The following is a 21,792-nucleotide window of genomic DNA, read 5'->3' as shown; positions in this document are numbered from 1 at the left end:
GTCTGTCTGTCTGTCTGTCTGTCTTTCTCTCCCCCTCCCTCTCTATCAAAGAAATAAATCTTTAAAAAAAGAAAAGAAAAAAAAAACAACTTACATGGACCAACTTGTTCTTTTCAAATATAAATGAAAGCTGTTTAAAAAATTAGCATATCTTTTTGGTAGCTTTGTAATGATTTAGTGTGGGGGTTTGAGAGTTTTAAAATTTGTTTAGGTACTGTTTTTTGGCTGTTGACCAACTTAGAATTTTGGGAAAAATTTTTTTAATAGGTTTTTTTTTTTTTAGATTTTATTTATTTATTTGACAGACAGAGATCACAAGTAGGCAGAGAGGCAGACAGAGAGAGAAGAAGGGAAGCAGTCTTCCTTCTGAGCAGAGAGCCCGATGGAGGGCTCGATCCCAGGACCCTGGGATCATGACCTGAGCTGAAGGCAGAGACTTTAACCCGCTGAGCCCCCCAGGTGCCCCAGAATTTTGGGAAATTCTAAAAAGTAGCTAAACATCAGAACCTCATTTACTCTTTTAATGGAATGCTAGAATTTTTCACTTTCCTTTTTAAAATTAATCTTTTTGTGTAGTTATGAGAATACTATCTGATTATTACAGAACATTTGTAAGAAACATGGTTAGAAATAGAAAATATTGGTTACCATATCCCACTAACTAGCAAGGACTACTGTTAAAATTTTGGTTTCTTTGCTTAAATACAGTTTTTGCCTCTGTGGTTTTAAAAAATAAATTCAGCATATTATATATAGTTTTGTGTTCTGTTGGTTTACTTACTCTAAATTTTAATATGTCATTTTAGAAATAGAAGTTTCTGTGGGCCGCCTGGGTGGCACAGTTGATTTGGTGTCCCACTTTTGGTGTCTGCTCAGGTCATGATCTCAGGTATATTAGATTGAGCCCCACCACTCAATCCATAATCAGCTCTGAGTCTGCTTGGGATACTCTCTCCCTCTGCCCCTCCCACTCATGCTCACACAGGTGCTCTCGTGCTTGTGCTCTCTCTCTCTCTCTCTTTCTGTCTAAAATAGAAAAGTAGGGGCATCTGGGTGGTTCAGTCAGTTAAGTGGCTTCGGCTCAGATCATGATCCCACAGTCCTGGATCAAGCCCTTCATCAGGCTTCCTGCTCAGTGGAGAGCCTGCTTCTCCCTCTCTCCCTCTGCCTGCCATGCTGCCTACGTGGTGCGCACTCTCTCTCTGTCAAATAAATAAATAAAATCTTAAGAAAAAATTAAAGAAAAAAATAAATCTTTAAAAAACAAGTTTCTGTGTCTATAAAATACTTCTTTCTAAGATACCCATTCCTCTACATTTTTTTTTTTTTTTTTTTTGGTATGGTTTCCCTCCCTGCCCTCAAGATTAATTCATCTGAAAGCATGAGTGACAGGGAGGGGCAGAGGGAGAAGCAGACCCCCTCTGAGCAGGGAGCGTGATGGGGGCTCAATTCCAGGACCTTGAGTTTATGACCTGAGCCAAAGGCAGATGCTTAACCAGCTGAGCCACCTGGGTGTTCCTGTGATTTCCCATTTTTTTACTGTTGAAACTGTACACTAAACTATAGTGAAATTATTTTCAAAAATTTAGTGAACAGTGGCATTGTTTTACATTTCTGCAAATCTCTTTAAAGTCTGATGTTGTAGAAGACAGCAAGTATGTGGTATCTTCTCACATCTATTTCTACATTGAATCTGTGCTATATCTTGTTTTAAGTATAAAACAAAAATCTGCCCTCACATAGACATTTGGTTGTAGAGGAGAGCACTGTTCCAGACAATTACGGATAGTTGTGAGGTTTTTTAACACAGCACCACAACTTGACAAGCGGCAGTTTCTTAAAATTTGTTAACAGTGTAGAATCTGAAACCATCTAGTGGGGTTTTCATACTTTATTACATTAAGTTTCATTAATCTGTGAGTGAATTTTTTACCTTTATATGTTTGGTAACATTGTGCTTTAGTCAATTAAAAAATGCATATATTTGGAAAATATTGATGAACTTATGAATGAACTTATGAATGTTGACACTTTATTTTAAATGTTGACACTTAAGAAAGCTGTCAAGCTGACAGTAGTGGATACAGTTTTCAAAGACGCTAATTTTCACTTGAAAGCTCAAATTTTCTCAGCAACTAATGCTATCATTTTTCTTGAAGTGAATTTTTCTTGATTTGTTTTCAAGAAAATGTCAATAGCCAGTTTGTCATTCTTTCAAGTAAAAATGGTATTTCATGAAAAAGTAGTTCAGCTTGCAATCTGTTTTACAAGCACTTTTTCATTTTTCCTTCAGACAACCATTGTACTTCGGTATGAAACAGAGGTGGTTTATTTATGCTTCCCTGCTTATGCATGTTTCTCTGTCGTACAAAATATTAACATATAGTTGAAAGCTTAAACTTAGTAAAATTAATAATAATTTTTACTATTTCATCACAGACATCTATTGTATAATACATAAGTTTACTGGCATTTGTGTCCTTAGTTCTTAGGAGAAAGACTAAATCCTTGGAATTTCCCTAGTATTGGGGTTGTGTTTTCTATTTATGAGCCCTTTGGATTACACTTGAATTTGGGCTAAGACTTGGGTGAAATGACAGAGACTGAGGGAGGGTCACCAGAAAGACCAACCATGTGATTATAGAGTATTGGAGGTTTTAGCCAGCCAACCTCAAGGGAGGAGAGGGATGCTAGAGATTTAGTTCAGTAACATGCAGTTAGGCACCAATAGAAACTGTAGACCCCAAAGCTCAATGCAGCCTACTGGTTGGTGTATTCATCAATGTGCCAGGTAGGAAATGCTACCTGATTCCGTAGAGAGTAGGCACAGAATCTCTGTCAGGCCTTCTAGACCTTACCCTCCTTTGTCTCTTCATTTGGTTGGTCCTGATTTGAATCCTTAATATTAAAACTGTGATTGTAAGTATAGAGCTCTCCTAAGGCCCCTCGGAGGGGGCGGTCTTGGGAACCTCTCAGATTTATAGCTATTTGGCCAGAAGTATTGGTGGCATCTGAAGTGACTGGCAGTCTTGGGGGATTATGCCTTTAAAACTGTGGGGTCCAATGCTAATTCCAAGTTAGTATCAGAATTGTATTCACCAGTTGGTGTTGCTACCATAAGTACAGGTGACACTTTTTCTTTATTGTAGGTGTGTGATAGTGAAGAAATACAGTTTGGTTCAACTCCCAGCAGTTTTACCTGTCACCGCGTTTGCACCATTATTGTAAATGCCAACACAGTAAAAAATGCAAAGAATGGTAGTATTATCTTGGAAATCGTTTGGCCTCACAGATCCCTGTTTCTTTCTTTTTCTAATACAGAGTATAAAAAGCCTTGCCTTGTTTTTGACCTGGAGTGAGGGAAGGAGGAGTATTTGACATTTCATCATATTAGCTCTCATCAAATAGAATTATCTTTTTTATATTTATATAATCATTTAGTAGTTATTTGAAGTTGTTTCTAGTCTTTGCGATTGTAAAGAGGTTTTTCATGAATATTTCTGCAAACTGGCACACTTCTCTTACTGAAAAAAGTTTCTATAGGTGGAATTATAGGTCAAAGTGTCAACATGTTAAAAAAAAAGACAGTGTCAACATTTTTTTTTTTTTTAAGATTTTATGTATTTATTTTAGAGCATGTGTGTGCATGCACATGTGAGGAGGAAGAGGGAAAGGGAGAGGAGAGAATCCCAAGCAGACCTGGACTTGGGGCTTGATCTCATGACCCTAAGATCATGACCTGAGCCAAAACTAAGAGTGAGATGCCCAACTGACTGAGCCTCCCAAACACCCCATGTCAACATATTTTTAAAACTTTTGATGGTCAATGCAAAATTACCCCTACCAAAAAATGGTATTACTTTCCTTAAAGCATTAATTTTTCCGTATCATAAGTTTGAGGATAGGAGTATTATTTAATGTTTGCTAAACTTGTCCTTGGAAGGTGGTGCCATCTTAATTTAATTTACACATCACTGAAGTTTTAAAAATTTATTTGCAAACTTTTTGTTCATGTTTTGTCATCTATTTATAACTATGTACATCTTTCATTTATTGAATAAGAATTAAATCTGAGCAATCATGTCATAAAAACTTGCGATCTCTAACAAAGGGTGTGTTAAACTTAAAAGCAATTGAAGACTTTAAATAGCGTCCGTTGAAAACTGTCCTTCAGAGATGCCTGGGTCACTCATTCAGTTTTGAGTGTCAGCCTTTGGCTCTGGTCATGATCTCAGGGTCCTGGGATCAAGTCCCCCATCGGGCTCCTTGCTCAGTGGGGAGCCTGCTTCTCCCTTTGCTTGCCGCTCTCTCGCTTTCTCTCTGGCAAATAAATAAAATCTTTTAAAAAAAGAAGAAGAAGAAGAAAAACAAAATTGTCCTTTTGGATCTGTTTATTTCTCTTGCTCTTCTACCTATATTTTGTTCCATAATTCATTCTTAAATTGTAGATGTTTACTTGCATAAGCATGAATTCCATCTTTTGTACACATAAGCTCTGGACTTAAAACCAGATATTTTGCCCCCGTTTCTTAATGTTTGCTTTCACCATTTTTCACCTTCTAGAATAAGTTGATGAAGTTGGGTATTTATTGGAAAATGTGTATAAGTAAGATGCTTTTCTGTTTTAAAGATTTTGTTTATTTGACAGAGTGTACACAGGGGGAATGGGAGGGAGAGGAACAAGGGGGCTCCTGCTGAGCAGAGAGCCCAACATGGGGCTTGATCCCAGAACCCTAGGATTGTAAATCTGAGCTGAAGGCAGACGCTTAATAGACTGAGCCACTCAGACACCCCAAAGATGATTTTCAGTGTAAAGCATAGCATGGGGGACACCTGGGTGGCTCAGTCACTTGGGCATCTGACTCGTGAGTTCAAGCCCTGCATTGGGCTCCATGGAGCCTACTTTTAAAATAAATAAAAGTATAGCGTAGATTGATGCTATGGAAAAACATACTGTAGTTAGATGCTATACTATCATTTCACTCAAATTGTGGGCATAAATGAAACTTGAAAATGTTATTTAGAAATAGTTTCAATTATTCTTGCCTTGTCAACTCTTTATCTCACTAATTCAGAAGTGTATTTTACATTTCTATATTTTCTTATAATGTGAAGTATGAGTGATTTTAAAATGTAACAGAAAAGAGCACAGAATAGCTCACTTGACATTCATCTAAATGGAGATGTTCTTAGACTACATACATTTAAACTATTTTGTTTGATTCATGGCAACAAATTTCTTTTATTTATGAAGTATGCATGAATTTGCAATATTCCTGAGTTCTCTAAAATTCTATTTTGGGGGGCAAAAGTTACAGAAGTATATCCTTTAAATAATAACACTTAGTATGGAATTCTAAAAAGAATGTTTACCAAGTTGTCAGGTGAAAAGTGATGCTGAAGTTCTTTTTGAAGCTTTCTTAAATGTTAAGTCAGCTGTCAAAAGGACAGTCTCTGTCATTGTTGCTGATTTTCTCTAACTTCGATGTAGAGTAGTAAATGTCTAATTTTAATATTAGCCCTAGTTTTGTTTTTGCTTGCTGTTAGCATTAGTAAAACTAAATTCTCCCAGACTTGTAGAAGCAGATGGCACCAACTTTATTATTATTATTATTTTGTTACTTTGAGTCAGTGTCTTACTTTAGTTTCTTTTGTGTGTGTGTGTAAGGGGGTTCTTTATTATTTAAATTCAATTAAGTAACATACAGTGTATTATTAGTTTCAGAGGTAGAGTTCAGTGATTCGTCAGTTGCATAGAACACCCAGTGTTCATTCCATCAAGTGCCCCCACTTAATGCCTATCCCCCAGGTACCGCACCTACCTCCCTTCCAGCAGCCCAGTTTGTTTCCTATGATTAAGAGTCTCTTATGGTTTGTCTCCCTCTCTGATTTCATCCTGTTTTATTTTTCCTGGGTTTGTTTCTTTTAGTAATTAGCCTCATGCTGTATGTGTTCTTTGATTGCTTGTTGGAGGTGTTCTCTGCCTAGTACAATCTTTTATCCATCATATATGCCACAGAATTAGTGTCACAATGTGGAATGCTTCATTCTGCTATTATAATTATGCCCACTTTTGCACACAAACTTGAGCACAGGGGCTGAAATTTGAGGGGAAAATTGTCAGTTTGAGTCCTCGTCAATCTGTGGTGAAGGGGTATTGACTTGGCTGGTGGCAGGCTGTGGCACGCCCACTCGGGCAGGAGGTCCGCAGCTGGACTGTGGATTTAGGACCCACAGGCCGATGGCATCCTGGGTGACAGGGACATGGCTGGTTTTGCTTTTAACTTTTGTTTTTCTGGGACACTCTACCTCTTCTTCTATTCTAAGTGAAAACCTTGCTGGATAGAGTATTTTTGGCTCTAGATTTTTTCCTTTTAGCCTTTGGAATTTATCATGCCACTTTCTTCTGACCTGCACAGTTTCTGCTGAAAAAGCCGCTGATAGCTGTTTGGGGTTTCTCGCTGTTTTCCTTTCTCTTGCTGCTTTTAAAATTCTGTCTTTATCACTACTTTTGGCCATCTTAATTACTTTGTGTCTTGGTGCAAACCTCTTAGGGTTGGTTTTGTTGGGGGCTCTCTCTACCTCCTGGATCTGGATTTTTCCTTCCTTCCCCAGATTCAGGAAGTTCTTAGCTATTCTTTCTTCAGACAAATCTGCCCCCTTTCCTCGCTCTTCTCCTTCTGGGATCCCTGTCATGAGACTGTTATGCTTGACATTGTCGCTGAGTTCCCTGGGTCTATTCTTATTTTGTGTATTTCCCCCCCCCCCTCTCATTAGCTTGATTATTTTCCATAACTCTGTCCTGATAGACAGGTGGCTGATCCATTCTTCTACTTCCTCTTGTTTGCTATTTATTCCAGGTGGTCTATTTTTATTTCTGTCCAGTAGCTCTAATTCGTTCTTTGAGGCTGCTGTCTCTTGGTGGAGGGTCTCATGAAGGTTCTGCACTCCTTTCTCAATTCCAGATGCTCTTTATGTATGTTATTTTAAATTCAGTATCAGACATGTTTCTTTCTTTCTTTCTTTCTTTTTTTTTTTAATTTTTATTTACTTATTTGACAGAGAGAGATCACAAGTAGGCAGAGAGGCAGCCAGAGAAGCGGGGGGGACCAGGCTTCCTGCTGAGCAGAGAGCCCAATGTGGGGCTCGATCCCAGGACCCTGGGATCATGACCTGAGCCAAAGGTAGAGGATTAACCCACTGAGCCACTAAGGTGCCCCTCAGACATGTTTCTTATCTCCATTTTGCTTAGGTCTCTTGCTCTGATTGGTTTCTGTTCTTTCATCTGGGACATATTCCTCTGTATCCTCATTCTGTCTGCTGCTGTGTCTATTTCTCTGTGTTAGGAAAGTAAGCCATGTCTCCCACACTTGAAAGTAGTAGCTTTATGACAAAGAGGTCCTGCAGTTCAATGTCCGCTGGTACTTCAGGGGTTTCTCCTACGTATGTTGCTCCAGGGGTGTTCTACTGTTGTGGTGGAGCTGTGTTGCCTTTAGTCCTGCCTGCGATGGCTCTCTGCCTGTTGTGGGCACAGTCTGGTCCCTGTGGTATTAGTGGGCCAGTCGGGGGCCGCCTGCCTTGGGTTTGAGTTGAGTCAGACCAATTTTCCACCAGAGATGAAGTAGCCCGGACTGCAGACACTTTCCCTGTATTGTCCCCTAAGAAGCTTTTGGTGGTGGGTGGTGCCTGCAGGCAGATTGGCATGTGGTTGTCCTCCACTCTCCCGGGGCAGGACTCTCTCTCGAGATGTGCTGGCCCTCCTCTGGGATGCTCACAAACTGTCAGGCTTGTGGCAGTGCTTTGATGGATCTTGCCGAGAGCAGTTGGAGATGGTGGATCTGTTTTGCTGTGGCCTCTTGTCTATGTCAAGCAGTGGAAAGTCCCTTTTCCCCCTTACTTTAGTTTCTGTGTGTTTCTACTTCTATAAGTAGAAGGATTTCCAAAATGGGGGAAAAAAATAAGAAAATGAAGATTTCTGGAGTTGAATTACAAATAAATCTAGGGCTTACATATTCAAATTTCATCATACAGAATTATGGCTCTGTATAAAATACACATAAACCTTTGCATTTCATCTTATGAAAATAGGATGATATCCATTAGAATGGACCTTTGAGTCATTTAATCCTTTCATTAACTTCTAGCGTTGACTTTTTCAGCAAAAGTTTTCTACTCATCACAAATCTTTATATAAACAGTAAAAAACTCATCACAGAAAATACCTTTATGTAGAAATCGCTCTTGCATCTGTTTTATTTTTTATTGCATTATAGTCATTTCTGGCTATTATTCTGATACTAGGGCATTCTATTTCTGATAATTAAAGACTAGGTAATTCCAGTTTCTCTTGCAGAAAGTTATTGGGGAAGAGGGGCAAAATATGTAAAATATGCATCAAAAGCATCACAGGGCATAAATACAGTGGGAAAATTAACGTTCTGAGATCTAAGAGAAGGAGTCCAGAGAAGTAATCTGTCATTTGAAGCCGCTTTTCTCTTATGGGTGCATAGTTCTAGAAAAAACACAGAGAAAGGCTGTAAGAGCTTTCAACAGATTCACGGGGGTTCACAAAGAGGGATACTGGTAGAAAAAACAAACAGCCCCCCCCCCCAAACTGCTTCCAACCTCTGGCTTGGGTTGCTGACATAATATAGAGCCTCAGCTTTTCCTGTAAGCACAATAAAAAGTAATCAGGAACATTAGGAGACAAGGCCATATCACAGAAAATGAAAAGACAGTAGAGGTGAACCTACAAGGGATCTAATAATAGGATTATTAGATAAAGATTTTAAGGAACTGCATTTTAACTGTAGGTTGGGCATAGCTGAAGAAGAGTATAAGTGAATTGGAAGAAATAAGAAAAAGTCCAGACTGAATCATAGAAAGGTGGAAAACCAGAAAAGAATGTAAGATGTCTGTGATACTGACAAAAAGCCCCATGTGTTTAATTAATGTCCCAGTGCCCCCCAAAAAACTTTTATTATACTACATTCCATATTTGCCAGCTTGTCATTCTGTAGAATGAAAGAATTGTATTTGTTATCTGTTTCATTTTTGCTTGTTAGATGGCGGTATTTTGGGTGCCTGGGTGGCTCAGTCAGTGAAGCATCTGCCTTTGGGGGGTGCCTGGGTGACTCAGTGGATTAAAGCCTCTGCCTTCGGCTCAGGTCATGATCCCAGGGTTGTGGGATGGAGCCCCGAATCAGGCTCTCTGCTCAGTGGGGGTCCTGCTTCCTCCTTTCTATCTGCCTGCCTCTCGGCCTACTTGTGATCTTTGTCTGTCAAATAAATTTAAGTAAAATCTTTTTTAAAAAAGGCATCTGCCTTTGGCTCAGGTCATGATTCCAGGATCCTGAGATCAAGTCCTGCATCAGGCTCCCTGCTCAGCGGGGAGTCTGCTTCTCCCTCTGTCCCCCCGCTACTCCCTCCACCACTGGTGCACGCACGCATTCTCTCTTGTCTCTCTCTTGTAAAAATAAATAAATTTTTTTTAAATGATAAAGGTATCTTGAAACAGTACAAAGAAAATGAGAAGCAGTAGGTAGGAATTTAGGAATGAAAATATAGTTCTCCATATTAATACTGTGAGAGGCCTTTGGGGGCAATAGATCTCTCACTAATGACAAAAGCTTCCCCCCCCCCCTTTTCTTTTTAAGATTTATTTTTTATTTTAGAGAGAGAGTGCCTGATGGAGGGTGGGTGGGGGCTGGAGGAGAGGAAGAGGCTGAGAACTTCCAAGCAAAGTCCCGGTAGAGCTCAGAGCCTGATCTGGGGCTAGATTCTACCATGAGATCACGACCTGAGCTGAAATCAAGAGTTGGATGCTCCACCAACTGAACCACCGAGGCCCTCCTAAAAAAACTGTTTTTGAAGATAGTGATAGAATAATTCATTACTCTGGGGCCTCAAAGCTTCACCACCATGCAGGAGTTAGAAATGGAGAACTTTACACCCCTTCCTAGACCTGTTGATTTTGAATGGATTTATATTTATATAGATGTGTGTGTATGAATGTACATGTATATACATGTGTGTGTATAAATGCATATTATATATATGATTTTATTTCTGAGTAATCTCTACATCCATCATGGGGCTCAAGTTCACAAACCCGAGATCAAAAGTCACATGCTCTACCAACTGAGACAGTCAGGCAACCCTAGAATCTGTTTAAAAAAGATTCCCGAGTGATCTCATGAATGTTAAAGTTTGAGAAACACTGTTACCTTTACATAATACTCTACTATTTTGAAGCTAACAATAATATATGATGGAGTCCCTGTCGTGAAGTTAGGAAAACGGAGTCTTCCCAGATTAACGTATCACCTGTATTAATGATTATGGAATAATATTTAGAAGGCTGAGAAGGGATTGTAGAAATAGTTGCTTTAAAAAGTGTTTGGAGTGGGGAGTGCCTGGATGGCTTAGTTGGTTAAACTTGTGCCTTCAGCTTAGGTAATGATCCTGTGGTCCTGGAATTGAGCCCTGCATCAGGCTCCCTGCTCATCAGGAAGCCTGCTTTTCCCTCTCCCACTCCCCCTGCCTGTGTTCCCTCTCCTGCTGTGTCTCTCTCTGTTAAATAAATAAAATACTAAAAAAAAGAGAGAGAGAGAGAGAGATTCATTTTGAACTTGGGGTCTCTGACTTAAGTGATGATTACCGCATTACCTGATTCAAGAGTCAAAACACATACTAAATTTTCACAATAGAGTATCGTTCACTGTGAATACAAAGTGGAGGGGTACCTCTGTGGCTCAGACGGTTAAGCAACCAACTCTTGATTTTGGCTCAGGTCATGATGTCAGGATCATGAGACTGAGTGTCCCACATCCATCCCCACCTCCATCAGGCTCCTTGCTGGGCTTGGAGCCTGCTTAAGATTCTTCCTCACCAAAAAAAAAAAAAAAAACCCAAAGTGAAGCATTCCCATGGGATTATACAACAGTGCTGCCTGGCTTTAACCACTTGTTTATAGGGCTTCGTCATTATTCTGTTAAACTTACGCAAAATGAAAATTGAACATATTTTTCTGATGTGAATTTTGACTTGTTTCATGACTTTTTCTTGTGTGTTTTGTTTTCAAGATTCTTGGATTTCCCAGTCAGCATCATTTCCCTGTAATCAGAAACCGCCAGGTGTGGATTCTTTAGCACCAGTGGCCTCCCTTCCTAAACAGATTTTCCAGTCTTCAGTCCAACAGCAACTTACAAAACCAGCTAAAATCACTTGTGCATACTGCAGAAAACCTTTACAGAAGGGACAGACAGCTTATCAACGAAAAGGATCAGTTCACCTCTTTTGTTCTACCACCTGCCTTTCTTCCTTCTCTCATAAGCGCACTCCAAAGAAACGCAATGTTATAAGTAAAAAGTAAGCTTTACTTTTCAACATGGCTTCATATAGTTGAATTCTGGCAGTATAGATGTATGTTGAATGTAATTGGAGAGCTGCACAGATTCATGGATACAGTTGTTGCAAAGGTATCTTAGGGTTTTTTTGAGCTTGAGTTATCCTAAGGTGTATCAGAGCTGTGGGTTCATTTGTACTGTCCTTATTCTTGGCAGGAAATGGAATGTAGATATAGAAATAACTTGACCCTCTCCCTGCCACTGTCTTTGCTTCATCCCTTCCGCATCTTTTACCTTAGTTCTACCAAGTTGTTGCCACCCTTTTTGAATGCTTCAAAAAGTCATAATAACCTGTGATAAGGTTCTTTGTTACAAAATGTTTTTACCTCCAAATCATCTTTTGCCATATTAATTAGGAATGCTTGACAATGAAACCAAAAAAGTATGTTTTGTTAGATCCAAAAATTATAGTTGATTCCTAGGATTAAATCATGAAAAAACAAAAAATGTTGCTTATTGTTCATATATTTGACTTTTATTAAAGTGCAGTATTCTTAGGCTATGTCTGTATCTTTGGTTTCAGAGATGTACCTACAAAAAAGGCTACTACTGTTCCTCAAGTTGAGTCAAGAGACTCCTCCCAAGAATTTTGTAGTACGTCTTTGCCTCCCTATGAAGACAACCAGAATCATAGAAAAAGAATTAATAAATCAAGATGTATAATCTGTAGTAAACTAACAGAGGTCTGGATTTTTATATCTTATTTCAGTTATTATCTAGGTTAACAGGGCTAATTTTAACTTTTCAGTGTTTTTATATGCTCTGCCATCTACTAATAATGCCCTGGATGTTAAGGGGAAGGATAAGGATATGTTAGAACTAACTCTCTTTAGGAACAGATACCCCATTTGCATGCTATGGAAAGTACACTGCTGTTTCCATGAAATTGAATATGCTCTGAAACAAAACAATAGTTCTGTGGTGAATTTTGTTCTTACTAGTCACTCTAAATAATAAAGTATAGGTTCAGGATGTGAAAGATGCAACCAATGCTGGTAGAAGAACATGTAGAACAAGTGGAGTGTAGGTGTGTTGATACCCTCACATTTCTTAAGTGGTATTGCCATCTTTCCAGTTGCTAAAAGAAGAAACATTCATACAGGCAGTCTTCACTTAACACAGTCCTTGGTGACTGAATTTGGTGTTTCCCAGAACCTTGCAAATTGAGGACACGATTTTATCTTAGTTACCACAGAAGTGAGCAAAGCAAGAACCACCTTGCTTGTGTATATACAGATACCATCCTGAATATGGTAATATTATTTCTTTAGCCCCTCTCATAAATTTTCTAGGGCAATGAAGTTTAATACCAGAAATTCCTAATCCATTTCTTTAAAGAAGGTCTTATCAGAGTCTTCTAAGCTAGTTCATTTCTTCCGGTTCTTAAGTGTTTATGGAGAAGTTATTACTGATTTTATAGGGGTTTTATGTTCTATGAATCTTTTTCTTTTGTAAAATCAGTTTTATAAATAAATCAGAGATAAAAATGGAAGAGTGACAAAATGTGCTTTTTAGTCTTTTCTCTGAATATTTCTTCCACTGAGAAATTACTAGAGGTTGTTTTTTTTGTTTGGGGTTTTATTTGGAGTGGTGGGGGGAGTTGTGTTTTTGTCTCATTGCTTACTGTTTTAATCTGACTCATTTATTTAATAAATTCTGGCTTTTCTTTTAGATTCGCCATGAAGTCAGCGTTAATAATGTAATACATAAACTGTGCAGTAACCAGTGCTTTAATAAGTACAGGTTAGCCAATGGTCTGATAATGAATTGCTGTGAACAGTGTGGAGAGTACTTGCCCAGTAAAAGTGCTGGAAACAATGTCCTGATGATTGAAGGTCAGCAGACAAGATTTTGCTGCCAAGGTTGTATCAATGAATATAAACAGGTAATTCTTTTCAGTGCATTTTAAATGATCAAGTATACAATATCTTCTTCCTCTTAGCTTACATCAATCAAATTTATCTTAGAATCTCATTTAGTTCCATTTTTGTCGATCTGTCATTCAGCTCTCATCTCAAATGAGTTTTGAAATCTATTGGTTATTCTAAGCTAGTTTTCCTTCTCTTCTTAGAGAATAGGTATTAACTTTTCTTCTTTCTCTCTCTTTCTTTCTTTCTTTCTTTTTTTTTTTTTTGTATTAACTTTTCCTAAAGGTTTGGTAGAATTCACTTATGAAGCCAGTCCTGGACTTTTGTTGAGAGTTTTTTGAATATTGATTGAGTTTTGGAAGATTATATTTTTCTAGGAATTTACCCATTTCTTCTAGGTTGTCTGTATGTTGGCATATAATTTTTTGTAATTTTTCTTAAAATCTTTTGTGTTTCTGTAGTGTCATTATTCTCCATTTCTGATTTTGAGTTTTCTTTTTTTCTTGATGAGTGGCTAATGCTTTATCAATTATTCTATTTTATCTTTTCAAGTGGTCTTTTCTATTATATGTTTAATCTCTGAATTTATTTTTACTCTTATTTTCTTCATTTTACTGGCTTTGGACTTGCTTTGTTCTTTTTTCTAGCTCTTAAGTTTATGGTAGATTGTTCGAGATTTGTTTTGCTTTTTTAAAGTAGGCCTGTGTTGCTATAAATATCTCCATATTTATTTTTATTTTCTCTTCACATCTTCATTGACCCATTCATTGATTGTTTAGTAGAATGTTTTTTAACCTCCATCTATTTTGTTTTTTCCCATTTTTTTCTTATAATTGACTTGTAGTTTCATACTCTTGTTCTCAGGAAAGGTGCTTGATATGATTTCAGTCTTAAATTTATTGAGACTTATTTTGTGGCCTAACATGTGATCTGTCCAAGCAAGTGTTTACTTGTGTTCTTAAAAAGAATGTATTCTGCTGATTTGGGATGGAATGTTCTGTATATTCCTGTTTTACCCATCCAGTCTAATGTGTTATTCAAAGCCATAGTTTTCTTGTTGATTTGTAGTCCAGATGATTTATCCATTGATGCAAGTGAGGTGTTAATGTCCCCTCTATTAACTCTATTACTATCAATTTCTCTTTTATTTCTGTTAACACTTATTTTGTGTATTTATGTATCCTGTGTTTGGTGCATAGATATTTACAATTGTATGTCCTTTCTTGCTGTCATCCCTTATGGTTTGATGGATTTCTTTAATGTTACGCTTGAATTCCTTTCTCTTTATTTTTGTATATGACAAGTTTTTGATTTGTGGTTACCATTCAGTTCATATTTAACATCTTACATAACAGTCTTAGTATAGCAGTCCCTGTTAAGTTGATGGAGTTGATGGTTGCATTATTTCAAATACATTCTGAAGGCACTACATTTTTACTTCCTTTCCACAGTTTATGTATATGATGTCATATTTTACTTACACCCTTTTATTTTGCATATTCCTGGACTAATTTTTGTAGATGCAATAGATTTTACTACTCCATTCTGACTTTATAAGTGATTAATCTACTACCTTTGCTATATATTAGCTTACACGTGTGAATTTTTTTCTTTTCGTAATTTTCTGCGACTTACAACCTTTTCTTTCCAGTTAAAGAATTCCCTTTGGGGCGCCTGGGTGGCTTAGTGGGTTGGGGCTTCTGCCTTTGGCTCGGGTCATGATCCCAGGGTCCTGGGAGAGAGCCCCGCATCGGGCTCTCTGCTCAGCAGAGAGCCTGCTTCCTCCTCTCTCTCTGCCTGCCTGTCTGTCTACTTGTGATCCCTGTCAAATAAATAAACAAAATCTTTAAAAAAAAAAAAAAAAGAATTCCCTTTAACATTTCTTGTGGGGCTCCTGGGTGGATTAGTCAGTTAAGTGTCTGACTCTTGGTTTTGGCTCAGGTTGTGCTCTCAGGGTCTTGGGATTGAGATCTCCATCGGGCTCCATGCTCAACCAAGAGTCTGCTTCCCCTCTCTTTTTCCCTCTCCCCCTACTGTCCCCTGACATATATTCTCTAAAGTAAATAAATCTTGGGGCTCCTGGGTGGCTCAGTGGGGTAAAGCCTCTGCTTTCAGCTTAGGTCATGACCCCAGGGTTCTGGGATTGAGTCCTGCATCGGGCTCTCTGCTCAGCTGGGAGCCTGCTTCTTCCTCTCTTGTCTCTCTACCTACTTGTGATCTCTGTCTGCCAAATAAATAAATAAAATCTTTAAAAAAAATAAATAACGTAAATAAATCTTTAAAAGAAAGAATTTCTGGAGTGCTTGGGTGGCTCAGGCACTTAAGCTTTTACTTTCGGCTTAGGTCATGATCCCAGGGTCCTGGGATGGAGCCCCGTGGGGAGTCTGCTTCTCCCTCTCCCTCTGCCCCTACTCTCCACTCTTGTGCTTTCTCTCTCTCTCAAAGAAATAAATAAAATCTTTATTTAAAAATTCCCTTTAACATTTCTTGTAAGACTGGTTTAGTGATGATGAACTCTAACTGTTGTATGTCTGGGAAACTCTCCTATTCTGAATGATGATCTTGTTGGGTAAAGTATTCTTGGCCATAGGTTTCTTCTTTCAGCCCTTTGAATATATCATACCACTCTCTTTTGGTCTGCAAAGTTTCTGATGAAAAATCAGCTGATAGCCTTAGGTTTCCCTTTTCTGTGACTATTTTCTTTAAAAATTCTGTATTTATTATTACTTTTTGTCATTTTCATTATGTCTTGGCATGGACCTTCTCGGGTTCATCTTGTTAGGGGCTCTCTGTGCTTCCTAAACCTTTTTACTTCCCCAGATTAGGGAGGTTTTCAGCTATTGTTTAGTGAAATAAGTTTCTTTCTGGCATCCTTACACTGCAAATGTTGTTATGCTTAATGATGTTGCTAACTTTTTCTTGTGTTTTTTTTTCTTTTTTTTCTTTTTTCTTTCTGCTGTTTAGCTTGAATGATTGCCAGTACTCTTTCAGATTGCTGCTCTGTTCTTCTGCTTCTTCTAATCTATTTCAGTTACTGAATTCTTAAGCTCTGACTGGTTCTTTTTTGTATTTTCTGTCCCTTTCCTGAAGTTCTTACTGAGCTCATCTACTCTTTTCTCAAGTCCAGTGAGTATCTTTATGAGCATTACTTTGACTTCTTTGTCAGGCATATTGCTTATCTCCATTTCATTTAGCTTTTTTTATTGCAATTTTGTCCTCTTCTTTCATTTGGGCCACATTCGAATCTCTGTCTCATTTTATCTAATTTTCTGTGTTTGTTTCTCCATATTAAGAAGGTCAGCTACAGGGCGCCTGGGTGGCTCAGTGGGTTAAGCCGCTGCCTTCGGCTCGGGTCATGATCTCAGGGTCCTGGGATCGAGTCTCGCATCGGGCTCTCTGCTCAGCAGGGAGCCTGCTTCCTCCTCTCTCTCTCTGCCTGCCTCTCTGCCTACTTGTGATCTCTCTCTGTCAAATAAATAAATAAAATCTTAAAAAAAAAAAAAAAAGGTCAGCTACATATCCACGTCTTGAAAATGGTGGCATTATGTAGAAGTCCTGTGGTGCCCTATAACATAATTTCTCCTAGTCACCAGAACCAAATGCTCCAGGGATGTCCCTTGTGTGGGCTGTGTACCCTCCTGTTGTGACTGAGCCACAGTTCCCTTCAGCCACACACCTATAGTGACCCTCTTTGTTTGCTGTGGGTGCACTGGGCAGGGTTTGCTCTGGGTGCTCTTAAGGAACCTGTCATGGCTGCTGCAGGCAGCTGTTGTGCTCTCATTGATGGGTGGGGCAGCCATCAGCCTAGCAGTCTGCAGTTTCCCTTTCTGTCACAGCTATAGTGTATCAAAGGGCAGGTCTTGCTCCCTGTGCTGCCACCTAAGATTCCCAGCTATAAGAATTGTAGGCATGGTGGGTGGGCTTATTTCCCCCCACTTTCCCAGGGCGGGAATCACTTCAGAGTGGTGTCAGTCCCAGCTGAGGCTGCCTGGTTGGATGGGCAGGACACACAGTGCTAGCAAGGTAGATGGAGAGTATTTGTGTTGGCTCTTGCAAATGACCAGATATCTAAGCCAGGGGTGGGAGGGAATGGTACCCACCAGCACTTTTCTTAGAGAAATCTGTAGATCCTGCCCCTCTGGCACACATTCTCAGACAAGTCAATAAATCTTCATATGTACCTCAGATGCCTTTCAAACTGTTACTTCTCTTCTATGTCTCAGGTCATTATTTAGTATGCTGCCTCTTTAAGGGTGAGGACTTGGTTTCCTATCACCCTCCAGCTGTCCTGGAGTTAAGCACACTGATTTTTTAAAGCTTTCAGAGTTAAGCCACACTGGGTTTTTTTTGTTTTGTTTTTTTGTTTTGTTTTGTTTTTCTTTTAAGGGAGAAGCAATACTTTTTTTCAAGCAGAGGTGAGCCAGACACAACATGGTAGGAATATAGGGGGTCAGGGTCAGGATATAGGAGCACACCTCACTCTGTGGCCAGACATCCCAAGAGGGTGCAGAGGGGTGGATAGGGCTAATGAGCCCTAGCACAAAGACCACACAGCCTCCTCCCCTGGGAGGAGCCTCTTCTAGAAGTCTCTCCCTACTCCTGTAGGGGGAGAGGGTGGGGTGCAAGGAAAGGGGCCTGTTCCTATAGTGGTTCATATAAGCGCCACTGATTTTTTTTTTTTTTAAGATTTTATTTATTTATTTATTTGACAGACAGAGATCACAAGTAGGCAGAGAGGCAGGCTAAAAGAGAGAGAGGAAGAAGCAGGCTTCTTGCCGAGCAGAGAGCCCGATGTGGAACTCGATCCCAGGACCCTGGGATCATGACCTGAGCCAAAGGCAGAGGCTTAACCCACTGAGCCACCCAGGTGCCCCAGTGCTGCTGATTTTTAAAGCTTCTGGAAATAACCCCTGCTGGTTTTCAAAGCTGTACATTACAGCAACTCATCTTCCCAGCGCAGATCCCCAGTGCCAAGGGTGCTCTGTGTGGGGTCTAAGCCTTTCTTCTCCACACTTGTGAAGTCCCTTCTAGTTGTGGTTAGTTACACCAGGTATTTGGTTCCCAGGTACATCTCTTTTCAATGTGGACTTCTATGATTAGCCGTGGAAGATATGTTCTGCCAGTCTTTAGGTCATTTCCAGTTAGTTGTGTTGGGTGTAGCTGTTCTCTGTTGCATCCATGGAGCAAGGTGAGCTCAAAACCCTCCTACTCTGCTATCTTCCATCAGTTGGTACCATATAATTTTAATGGGAAAAGTAAGATCTTTTTAACAAGGTTGGATGCATTTTTGGTTATTTGGAAATAAATGAGTTTTGACCCCATTTTTTTCCCATACGAAAAAATTTATTCAAGATGGGTTATAAATGCAAAACCAGGAATATTCGTCACCCCTATTTCACTGGATGAGGATATTAGTGGTTAGGTTAGGGGAAAAGTAACCTTGAAGTGTGCAAGACTTACTATAGAAGAAACAATAGGTGTCTACAGTTAACTTTTTTAAAGAAAGACTTCTATATGTTAGCTTTATTATTTTCTTTATATGTCCCGTACCGCATTTTTAGTAAAGCTTTTGGATGTGGCTTATAGAAGAGAACAGTGAACAGTTTAAAATAGGCAAAAATGGGGACGCCTGGGTGGCTCAGTGGGTTGGGCAGCTGCTTTCGGCTCGGGTCATGATCCCAGTGTTCTGGGAGCGAGTCCTGTATCGGGCTCCTTGCTCGGCAGGGAGCCTGCTTCTGCCTCTGCCTCTGCCTGCTGCTCTGTCTGCCTGTGCTCGCATTCTCTCTATCTCTAACAAATAATGAATAAAATCTTAAAAAAAAAAATGAGCAGACTTTCTTTTTAAAAAATAAATAAATAGTAAAATAGGCAAAAATGGGGTACCTGGGTGGCTCAGATGGTTAAACGTCTGCTTTCAGCCTAAGGTCATTGTCCAGGATCCTGGGATCAAGTCCTGTATGGGCTACCTGCTCCTTGGGGAGCCTGCTTTTCCCTCTAGCTCTCTCTCTCTGTCATGAATGAATAAAAATCTTTAAAAACAAAATAGGCAAAAATGATTTAGCATAGATGTTATCTTTTCAGAAGAATACATGGCAGGCCACCTTGGTGGCTCTATGGGTTAAAGCCTCTGCCTTTGGCTTCAGTCATGATCCCAGGGTCCTGGGATCCAGCCCCACACAGGGCTTTCTGCTCAGTGGGGGGCTTGCTTCCCACTCTCTCTCTCTGCCTACCTCTCTGCCTACTTGTGATCTCTCTTAAATAAATAAAGTCTTTAAAAGAAAAACAACAAAGGAGTGCATGGCAAAAATACAGTGCACTCATTTGGTAGTGAACCAGTATTTTTATAAGGTCTTAATATTTTTGACAAGTTTTTTTTGTTTTTTTTTTTTATTTGACAGAGAGATCACAAGTAGTCAGAGAGGAAGGCAGAGAGAGAAAGAGGAGGAAGCAGGCTCCACGCCGAGAACCCGATGTGGGGCTCGATCCCAGGACCCTGGGATCATGACCTGAGCCGAAGGCAGAGACTTTAACCCACTGAGACACCCAGGCACCCCTACAAGTATTTTTTTTATTTTTATTTTTATTTATTTATTTATTTTTTAAGATTTTATTTATTCGACAGAGAGAGATCACAAGTAGGCAGAAAGGCAGGCAGAGAGAGAGGAGGAAGCAGGCTCCCTGCCGAGCAGAGAGCCCGATGCGAGGCTCAATCCCAGGACTCTGGGATCACGACCCGAGCAGAAGGCAGAGGCTCAACCCACTGAGCCACCCAGGTGCCCCATAATGGATGATTTACTTATATCTGCTTAGACCATGACTTTTTGTTAAAGGCAATGAGTTCATAAACTTTACACACATGTAATGCATATCACTTGAAGAGCATGAAGCTTGCACATAGATGACCCACTTTTTACTCCTAAATGAAAACCAACGGAAGTAAAACCAAAATACACATAGTCAAAATAGGCAGCAATTATATATCCAGACTTTCTTGAATTACTATATTGTCTGCCACTCATCCCCAAGAGAAAGTCTCTCCATTCTGCTACGTATATCTCAGTGATGCAAAATACCTCATAAGCAGTTGGCAAATACAAGAATATTTCCATAAAATATAGATATTTTATAAATGATGTACCTCCCCCGCCTACCACATTAATGGTTAGTGACAGGCCTTTTCACAATAAAAAGTCTTAGTAATAGAAGACTGTAAGGAAAAATAGAAATCTTGCAGTTAGTGGTTTATCTAAGAATAGCATACACAGTTATAAATGTAAAGATTGAATCTTGATTTTACCCAATGACCTAACCAAGGGTCATTTTTTTTCCCCTAAGGACATTTGGCAACATCTAAATATTTTTCATTATCATAGTTGGCATCCACTGGGAGGGGTTGGGGATGCTGCTAAACATCCTGCAATGCACAGGACAGGCGCTCAGAATAAAGAATTTTCTGGCTCTAGATGTCAATAGCAAGACAGTTAAGAAATCCTACAACCAGAGGATAAATAGGTGGCTGGATGGTACACATGGTAAATACACTGAGAAGGAGGAAAACTAAATTTCTGTTTTCCTCATTGAAAAGCCAATTTGTGATGCCTGAAACTGGGAGGAAAAGCCAGTAAATTAGTGATAAAACATATTACTTTGAGATTTGGACATAAACACCAAGTGAATCAACTAATAGTGGTAAAAGTGATTAACTTCTGGGAAAGCAGAAATGGGTAAAGGTGGAAGCGGAGTGCTGTTTAATCAGATATCGCTTGTTGATTTATATTAAATGTATATTCAATTTTGATTGAATAAAACGCTTAAAATATGTTAAAGATACTGAAGTTCAGAGAAAGTATCTTATACCCCAAGTAAGATTTGACCTCAGTCCAAAACCTTAGTTTGCTCTCTTGCATTTGACATGAATATTTAATGATACATGTGCTTTATTGTCCTTAATAAGCGGTAGGTTCCCTGAAGCCAGGATCTGTATCTCATTCAATTTAGTAGTTTTCAGAATTAGTATCCTTATATGTGGGGTGACTTAACCACCCAACTGGGACACTTCTGAGAGTGAAAAGAGATTCTGTCAATAAATACGTGCTCTTCATCTTGGTACCTTTCTTTCCAGTGTTTTAGTTAAACTGGTGTCTGCTCACCTGTTTTTATTTAGCCTCAGTTTTCTTTCAGGTCATCAGTAAAAATTTTGGTTTTGCGAGATGTAGTATTGCACTAGGATATTTTTGAACTTCATTTTCAGAGAATTTCAGTTGAATGTCCCCAGAAAGATGCCTGAAGACACAAATAGGAAAAGATATAACCAGTTTAATCTTGGAACCTAGAATAATCAAAACCCATGAGCATTTAGATGAGCCACCTCTGTCTTATTATCAGTTCTTGATATTAGAGCATATTCAGTAATTATCAAATGATCACAGGTATCATTGTTAGCGTTCATGCCAATAATAATAGCTAACATAATTTTACTGTGGTGCCAGATACAGTTTTACATGTATTTTTGCATT

At 39.2% G+C, this 21,792-nt stretch overlaps 1 protein-coding gene across 17 annotated transcripts in view; it reads left to right on the top strand.

Moving 5' to 3' along the window:
* Window positions 1-21,792, top strand: part of ZMYM5 (zinc finger MYM-type containing 5) — a 73,914-nt gene that overhangs the window by 9,241 nt on the left and 42,881 nt on the right. For all 17 annotated transcript variants that reach the window (XR_014303625.1, XR_014303626.1, XR_014303627.1 and 14 more), the window contains exons 5-7: window positions 11,085-11,370; window positions 11,932-12,091; window positions 13,081-13,293. Coding sequence is in view for 13 of the 17 variants with exons in the window: in XM_082701657.1 (XP_082557783.1) it covers window positions 11,085-11,370; window positions 11,932-12,091; window positions 13,081-13,293 (659 nt within the window). In the remaining 4 variants the exon portion in view is untranslated. The remainder of the gene's footprint in view (window positions 1-11,084; window positions 11,371-11,931; window positions 12,092-13,080; window positions 13,294-21,792) is intronic.

This window comes from Mustela nivalis, assembly GCF_964662115.1.
Source record: "Mustela nivalis genome assembly, chromosome: 15".
Classification (NCBI taxonomy): Eukaryota; Metazoa; Chordata; class Mammalia; order Carnivora; family Mustelidae; genus Mustela; species Mustela nivalis.
This window is presented reverse-complemented; position numbering and strand designations above follow the sequence as displayed.